The sequence below is a fragment of the Gobio gobio genome (assembly GCF_949357685.1).
Source record: "Gobio gobio genome assembly, chromosome: 15".
NCBI classification, from domain to species: Eukaryota; Metazoa; Chordata; class Actinopteri; order Cypriniformes; family Gobionidae; genus Gobio; species Gobio gobio.
Window position 1 is genome coordinate 49,389,222 of NC_137108.1, and position 9,465 is coordinate 49,398,686.

The 9,465-nt window shown below is 40.1% G+C and overlaps 1 protein-coding gene across 1 annotated transcript in view; it reads right to left on the minus strand.

The window, feature by feature from the left end:
- Positions 1-4,590: 4,590 nt before the first annotated feature.
- The window catches only part of ube2e2 (ubiquitin-conjugating enzyme E2E 2), a 66,614-nt gene continuing 61,739 nt past the window's right edge, over positions 4,591-9,465 (minus strand). Inside the window, exons 5-6 of the mRNA XM_079837221.1 lie at positions 9,271-9,418; positions 4,591-5,418 (exon numbers count right to left, since the gene is read on the minus strand). Of these exons, the coding sequence (XP_079693347.1) occupies positions 5,321-5,418; positions 9,271-9,418 (246 nt within the window). The 3' untranslated portion in view covers positions 4,591-5,320. The remainder of the gene's footprint in view (positions 5,419-9,270; positions 9,419-9,465) is intronic.

Here is a 9,465-nt window from a genome sequence, read left to right on the forward strand (position 1 = left end):
TAGGGAGTTGCGTTGTAGAGTGTGTGTGTTATGAATGCCTGGGTTACGGAGGATGATTGGCTGTTGATGGGGGTTGTGGATTGCAGTTTTTGTTTCTATATTAGATTGTCATAGGTCACTCTGTGTTTAATTTTCAAGTGGTTAAACAAATTCGTGATGTTCCCTTGCGTTGCAGACGCTACCATGTAGCAAATCTTGCACGTAGCATGTTTCTGCTCGTCGTCTGATTCCTCGAAGCCAAACTGTTCCCAGACAACAGAGTTGGTTTTACTTTTTTTGCCCACCAAACGCTGCTGTAACTGCCCTCCTTCTGCCATCTTTACTCGCGCCGAGTTTTTCAATTCCAGCGGATGATGTGCACACGAGACTCACGAACTGAGAGAGTTTGTGGCTTCGGGAGGGGCGGATGAGCGCGTTTCATTCAGAACGCAAGACAAAGAGTGTTCTTGCAAAACTGAACATGGCAAAATAATCGTTTTTTTCTCGATTGTACTATTTTGGTGATCGTTGGGAGTAGTGGTGCAACGGATCACAAAACTCACGGTTCGGATCGCACTACGGATCGGATCATTTTTCGGATCAGAAAAAAAGGGGGAGGAGACTATTTATATTTGCTTTCCATTTATTACATGAAAACTTTTGGTGTTAACATAACCTATATGGTTTATAGGTTAACAAGGAACTTTTGGTGTTAACAAAAATAAAATAAATAAATAAATAACCATCTGAATAAATCAAATTTGACTAAAAACAACCTGAGACGTGAAAATGGGCCTCAGCTTTTTTTACATTTTTTTTTTAAAGAGATTATGATGTCAACATTCTCAGGGAGGGTAGACCTTTCACACTTGTCAGCATTGCAATTCTCTTTGTAGGCCTATACACTATTTTATAGATATAATGTTTAAACGCACTACACTTAAACAACGTTTTATTGAATTCATTACTTTGTATTTATATAGCCTAATACCTACTTTAGATGTATATATTACATTGCTCATGCGAATTGCAAAACAGACAATAGACTATGTTAAAATAACAAACATTTTAAATTAAAACTTACGCTTTTCTTTCGTTTTTAAATCTTTTTACAAGAAATCCTGCAGGTCATAAACTTTGTTTTTCCACCTCCAAGAAAGGACAGGTGCTCTCCATTATTTCTCCTTGTTTACTTAAAGGCCGTTTTTCTTGCTTTACTCGAGGCAAAAAGCCATGTGTTGACTTTGAAACAGAGTAGACGTTACATTATATGCATCTGTGGTGGAATTACTAGATTTTCGCATCGATGCATGTTTGTTTTAATGCGGATGCGCTGTCACTTTAATTCAGCGCCAGCACATCAAAAAATAGACTAGAATAGACAAAAAATAGGAAAAACGATCGCAGCACAGCTGTATGGCTACGCGCTCCTGGAACGACTGACGGGCCGAAGCCGAGTACAGTGAAAGCTGTATCCGTTAACATGGGTACGGAAAAAATACAAAAATACGCACCGCATACGCACTGCAAACGGAGTGCGTGAAACGGCGTCAGCAGGTGCCATGCTCGATGTATGCGCCACTTTCATACGGCTTTCTCGTGCCACAGTGCCTACATACTGTTAGAGTTTTGTCCACCACCCTTCCGTCATCATTATATTTTACGAGGAAGCCAATGCTCCCATACACGCGATTTGAATGATGCGGGAGGCTTTTCAAGTTCTTCTACTTCTCCGCTAGCCACTGTCGACTGATTAACATGCCCTGTTCACGTGAACACACGTGTTTCTCTGAAAATCAGCATCGAGTTTAAAGGAACGAGATCACTTAAAAAGCAATATCGGCAGAAAAACTGTCTTTTAGTCTGCGATCGCTAAACAATTCAGATTAATCCACAAGTTTAAAACAATTCTCAATAAATCCGCGGGTCACGTGCGTGCCGAACCGTGGGTCGTGATCCGTATGGATCACGGATCAACTGCGATCCGTTACACCCCTAGTTGGGAGATTCAATTAATTGCACAGCCCTACGTCAGATATGGCGGAATGTCCTTGTACGGGCCATATGAGGGCGCGCGCGCGCGACTAGAGCGAGAGCGCAAACGCTAGCTCATTAACCCTTTGACTGTCACCCCCCTTTTTGAGAATGCACATGAAAATGCACTATCCAAACTTAAAGGGCTGTAATTCAAGAATGCTTTGGAATATAGACCAAAGTTTGGTCTCGTTTTAAAGACGACTTTCTGCAGATTATTGCTGAAGTGAAAGCAATTCAAAATATGAAAGTATGAAATAGTTATGGAAGTTTAAATTTACTGTGAATGAAAAATACTGTACTAAATATTTTTTATTTCATATAAAATATATATTTTACAAAAAAGAATTTACTCTAAAATTACTATAAAATAAGCCATATGTCTAACCAATTTGTGTTCCAAATTTGAAGTTGATATCACAAAAATTGAAGTCCCCATGAGATTTTGTTTAGGGTGCTGTACCAAAAATAGCCACCGGGTGTCATTCAAATTCCATTTATTGTTGTTTTGATGCATTTTCCTGTAAATTTCTGTCCAATTATTACTTCCATCACAAAACAGTCACCAAATATGGACCCTTGAGACTCAGACCTTTCCGACAATATGCGTTTTGTCAAGATTGGAAAAGATTTTGAATATAAAGTAGTTAAAATAATTGTTGTAATATGAAACATGACAGCGCCCACTAGGGGAGGAGCCCACTTGAATAATTTAGAGTAACGTTTCCATGGCAACACAATGTCCGATTTCAAAACGGTTTTCACAGGATGAATTTTGAGATTGTAAGCTTTCAAATTATACCTAATTTGTGATAATTACTTAAATATATGATATGAAAAAAGGCGATCAAAAAAAGAGCACCAGGCGTCCCACCTGTGGGACGGTGACAGTTAAAGGGAAGCGGCTGCGCTGCAGTCACACGACTTCACAAAATCAACAATGCCACCAAGGAAGTGTGTTTTTGGTTGTCAGGGCAAGACAACCCTGCACAGAACCCAGCGTTAAGGGGACAGTGGATGGAGTTTGTTTTTCCGGAGTTGTGCAAGCGTTTTTGTTTGTTCCCTGAATTTCGGCGACGATGGTTTATGAACTAGCCCCAGTTCGACGCCGGATTTGTAGCTGGTCTAATGCTGAAAGATGGAGCGGTCCCAGCGATTAAGGTTCACGGTCATGACTCGTGTGTTGGAAGCAGGCGGTGAGTAAAACTGCTTCAAATGTCTTTGTGTTGTTAGCTATCGACTCGTTCATTCAAATGCGCTACTATTCCATTGTTTTTCTAGGTAAACACGCACTAGTCTGACGTGCAAAACCGTTACGCTTGCTACTGCTAACATTAAATCACATATAATAGTCTATAAACCAAATTATATCCTCATAAACTATGAGTAAACGCACACAAATGTTGTAAAACTCGCGCATGACAAGCCGCTAAGCAAGTATATAAGTTACAGTTCCAGTATATATCATAGAGACGTCCTGCTGTAGTCGTCATTGCTGCTTCTCCTGCTCAATTTCAGCCTCTAGATCTGATTCTGGATCATATATGTGTGGCTAAATCTGATTGATCTCAATGGTTTATTAAGGATAACCTTTTTCCACGTTTAACCCTCTGGGGTTCTTCATTTATGGGCCACACTCAGGACCTTTGGGTCAAAAATGACCCGGAGGGCGGGATTAAGATAAAAAAAGATTTGAGTAAAATCAATGAAATATATTTTTGTTCAATAATATTTTTTATTTTCTTTTTTGAGATAATTTTATGATTTATAATTTATATTTATGCAATAATTATGACCCATTTTTTCCCATTGAATATAATAAAAAAAAAAAAAAAAAAAAAATATATATATATATATATTTTTTTTTATTAAAGCTGTATTTCCTTTTAGAGCCAAGCCCAGGCCTCATGAAAGCAATTTTTTAAATGAGATCGGTGCCATCCGGTGGACAATTGAGCATTTTTATCACGCAATAGCACATTTTTACCACTATAGTGGATCTTGCGTTTTATAAAAAAATATAAAAAATCGTAGCTTCATCGGAATGGTCCGAAACTTGGTGACTTTATTGGTACACCATTTTTGAGGGGTCATTTTTGACCCGAAGGTCCTGAGTGTGACTATTTTTTTTACGACCACTTAGACTTTTCAAATCCTGTCCCCAATTTTTTGGGTGTTCATATACCAAGTACCAAAAAAGTCACCAAGTTTCGGACCATTCCGATGAAGCTACGATTTTTTACATTTAAAGGAAAAAAACGAAGAACCCCAGAGGGTTAAGGATCATCATTCTGTAGCTCCGCCCACACGACACGCCTCCAGTCGCTCGGTTTTTTTCCGGAAAGACTCGGTACAGCCCATCTTTCTTTTATAAATATAATAAAACTAAAGACTTTTTGGAGATATGAAGGATGCAATACTACTCTATAGGTACTCAAGATTGAGTATTTCACCCCCCCTTTTAAAGAAAACCAATTTTGTGATTATTGTGACTGATGTTTAAACCACATGTGACAGGCACACAGGAAGTGAAGCGTAACACGTGCACTGAACATATGACACTACACACACACGAGATGACAATTCAGCCACAGTGTTTATTTATGGTGTTTTTCATGAAGCAAGTGCACAACAGTCCATTCTGGCCAGAGGTGGCATGTAGCAATATGTACACGTTTTTTTTCTTCTTTTTAATTTTTTTTAAATTCACAAGCAAACCTATCGTCGAGTGGCTGCCTTGACTTTGAGATTAAAAAATACATACAAACAAAAACAAGAGGGCAAAGTTTGGAGTTGGATGGATGCGATTCGACATCCGGTTACATGCATGGAAACTTTACTGACTTAACAGAAGGAGAGAGAGAGAGAGAGAGAGAGAGGAGGGAAAAAAGAAAATACACTATATGAGAAAAACGAAAAGTAGATCATAAGCTGTATTTGTTCCTGATGCCACTTAAAAAGAAAGGATATACATACATTAAGTTGAAGGACAATAACAATAATAACAATAACAATAGTATTCCTTTTCACCTACAGTAAGGTAATTCAAACATTCAGATAATTGGAAAATAAAGTCCCAATCTACTCTTTGTATAAAAAGAAGCTTTCAAGTCAACAAGGAACAAAGGACAGTTTTCTTCACAGAAAGGTCTACAGGAAGTTGGAAGGAAGAGGGCCAGATCTATTGTTGCACTTGGTGAGTGTGCTTTCAGCAGACGGGGAGAGGTAGAGGCACAGTAGGGCTGAGGGAGGGGTATAGTGTGTGTGTGTGTGTGTGTGTGTCGAGGAGGAGGTGTGTGTGCCCGCTTTATGTGGCGTATCTCTTGGTCCACTGTTTAGCTATTCTGTCATGTTCTGTTCTGTTGGTCAAGTACTGTGTGGCGATGCTCCCAACCAGAGGATCAGCTGCGGACACAAGCACATTCGTGATATATTATTACTATTTAAATCAGCTGTTCTATATGTGAATATCAAAGCTGAATTTATCATCATTACTCCAGTCTTAAGTGTCACATGACCCTTCACTAATCACTCTCATATGAGGATTTGTGCTCGAGAAACATTTATGATTATTATCAATGTTGAAAACCGTTTATATTGTTGTGGTAAGATAAAAAAAAGGGAAATTAATATTTTCGCTTTAAATTGATCAAAATTGACAGTGAACACATTTATAATGTTACAAAAGATTTCTATTTATAAATGCTGGTCATATCATTTTGGGATATCGCTAGGGGTGTGAACGATTATCAGGTGTCAACGATTCCATATCACGATACGTTGCCTCCGCAATCTTCAATATCACTGCACATGGCTACTTTATACAAGCAGTGAAATGTATAACTCGCTTTTTATTTGATCTGCTTTAAGAACACACACTTCCTCAATGTAGCAAACATCAAACACAACTTATTATTAATTCAGTCTTTAGTGTCACATGATCTTTCACTCTATCACTCTAATATGATGATTTGTGCTCAAGAAACATTTATGATTATTATCAATGTTGAAAACGTTTATATTTTTGTGGAAACTTCATATTGTCGTGGTAAGATAAAAAAAAGAAATGCTTTTATTCGTTAAGGAAGCTTTAAAGCTACACTGTGTGATATTTTCCCCCATCTAGTGGTGAAAAGATATATGACCATCCAGTGAATATTAGTTTCTGTTCCTCTCAATTCCGATTTCGTTTTAACTCCTACGGTGGCCGATTTAGTCCAAGATTAACAGTTCGACCTCGTCCACATTCGACACGGTGCCATCGAGTGTTAAAACGCCAAAGGCGAAGCTTGAATTTACGGGTATGTCCCTCTTTGGCTAATGTACTTTCAAGATGGAGGAGCAACATGGCGACCCGCATTCGAACCCTCACCCGTATGTATTTTCAATGGCATATTATAAACTTACGAGAATACTTTATTACTTGAAAGAAGTAAATATACATTAATGAGCACATATATTTTTGAAAGAACTAAGTGTTTTTAGCTAAGAACAAACTAAAATAGTTACACAGTGTAGCTTTAAATTGATCACAATTGACAGTGAACACATTTATAATGTTACAAAAGATTTCTATTTATAAATGCTGGTCATATAATTTTGGGATATCGCTAGGGGTGTGTACGATTATCATGTCAACTAGAGGTCGACCGATTCATCGGTTTTGCTGATTCTATCTGATTGGTGGAACAATCGGTTATCGGCAGAAATCCACACCGATAGTTGTTCCGGGTTGAGCACTCACACGTTTAAAACACGACAGTGAAACGGTTTGAATACTGAACACTACAGTACTTGTTGCCAAATCATTATAAAGTAATTATTTTTTTGACTAGATGCTGCATTAACAGGTAAAGAACAGCAGTGTGTGTGTTTGTCGTCGAGGCTGAGAGGACGCTAACATTAGCAGAACCTCGAGCAGTTAAAACATTGTGATAAAACGCACGCAAGTCCGACCCAAATATTAAAACTAGTGACGTGAGAGACTGTATCGTCATGCTGCCGACAGAAACATAAACTAAGCAGAAGCGCACTCATTTATTTATTAGATAATCTCTTTATAAAAAAGCAGACTGTTTAGATTTGTATGAAATAGTAACACTACAATAAGATCCCATTTGTAACATTGACTAAGGTTAAAAAATGCTGTGGAAGTATTGTTCATTGTTAGGATGTTCAGTTCAACATTAAATTGAGTTTGAATTTGTATCTGTTAACCTTGGTTATGCACTATGATCTAACATGAATGATCAAGGTACTAGTGTATTGCTCATATTAATACATGCTGTAAAAATGTATGCATAAAGCATATAGTTCATGTAAGCTAATAACTAATGGTGTTACCTATGAAATGTACATGCATGTTTCTAGGTTATAGGTAAAGAAATAAATTTGACCTGTAATATTTTAATGTTTAAATTATTTTCTGAAGAATTTGTTCTGTTAGAACTTCTCATTTTAATATTCATGTTTTTAATTTAGCACTTTTCATGGATCAGTACTGTTTTGTTTTTTTTTGTTATAAAGTTCTGCACTGTTTTACTTATGTTTTTTAAATCCAGTATCCATTTAAAAACTATCGGTCGATTAATCGGTTATCGGCAAGTGCGGTCCAACCCAGTTATCGGTAAAATCCACTATCGGTCGACCTCTAATGTCAACGATTCCATATCACGATACGTTGCATCCGCAATCTTCAATATCACTGCACATTGCACACTGCACTACTTTTTTTGTCAACGAATAAGCAGTGAAATGTATAACTCCCTTTTTATTTGATCTGCTTTAAGAACACACACTTCCTCAATGTAGCAAACATCAAACACAACTTCAGTCTGAACACACAGACGACAGGAGCATTTAGAGCTAACAAACACTGATAAATAATGCAAGAATGAAACGGTCAAGTGTACTTAAGTTACAATACCGCTCACACACATGCAGCCTCACACACACACACACACACGCACACGTGCAGCCTCGCGCACACACACACGCTCGTGCACACACATGTATGCGTGCAGCCTCGCACACACACACACACACACAATCTCTCACGCACACACACTCACATGCACACACATCCTCACACACGCATGCACGCAGCCTCGCGCGCACACACACTCTCGCATGCACACACACTCGCGCATACACACACACACTCTCGCATGCACACACACTCTCACATACACACACACACTCTCGCATGCACACACACTCTCACATACACACACACACATGCAGCCTCGCACACTCGCACGCGTGCAGCCTCGAGCACACACACACACACACACACACACACACACTCTCGCACACACAAACACACTCTCGCATGCACACGCATGCAGCCTCGCACATACTTGCACGCGTGCAGCCTCTCGCACACACACACACACTCTCGCACACACAAACACACTCTCGCATGCACACACACATGCATGCAGCCTCGCACACACTCGCACGCGTGCAGCCTCGAGCGCGCGCTCTCGCATGCACACACACATGCATGCAGCCTCGCACATACTCGCACGCGTGCAGCCTCTCGCACACACACACACACACACACACACACACACACACACACACACTCTCTCTCGCACACACAAACACACTCTCGCATGCACACACACATGCATGCAGCCTCGCACACACTCGCACGCGTGCAGCCTCGAGCGCGCGCACACACTCTCGCACACACAAACACACTCTCGCATACACACACACATGCATGCAGCCTCGCACGCGTGCAGCCTCGAGCACACACACACTCTCGCACACTCTCGCATGCACACACACATGCATGGAGCCTCGCACACGTGCAGCCTCGAGCACACACACACTTTCGCACACTCTCGCATGCACACACACATGCATGCAGCCTCGCACACACTCGCACGCGTGCAGCCTCGAGCGCGCTCACACGCACACACTCTCGCATGCACGAGAGTGCCATTTGGACAGAAACATATTGACTTTGTGAAGGATCATGTGACACTGAAGACTGGAGTAATGATGATAAATTCAGTTTTGATCACAGGAATAAATGACACTTTACTATATATTCACATAGAGAACAGCTGATTTACACTGGAATATATTTCACAATATTACTGTTTTTATTGTATTGTTTATCAAATAAATGCAGCCTTGATAAGCAGAAGAGAGTCTTTAGAAAAACTGTTTCCAAAAATGTTTCTAAAGTAAACTAAAACATGTTTAGTAGCCGATGGCCAGAGTTGAGCGGGGTTTGCGCCTCACCTGGGTTACAGTCTGTGAGGAGAGAGCAGATGGACAGCAGCACCTTGGAGATGGTGAGGGCGGGGCTCCAGTTGTCCTTCAGGATGTCCAGGCAGATCACGCCCTGACTGTTGATGTTACAGTGGTAGATCCTCGTACGGAAGGTCACCTGGGAAAGGACAAGCAGCTCATTGGAAGGCTGAGGGGATTGATATT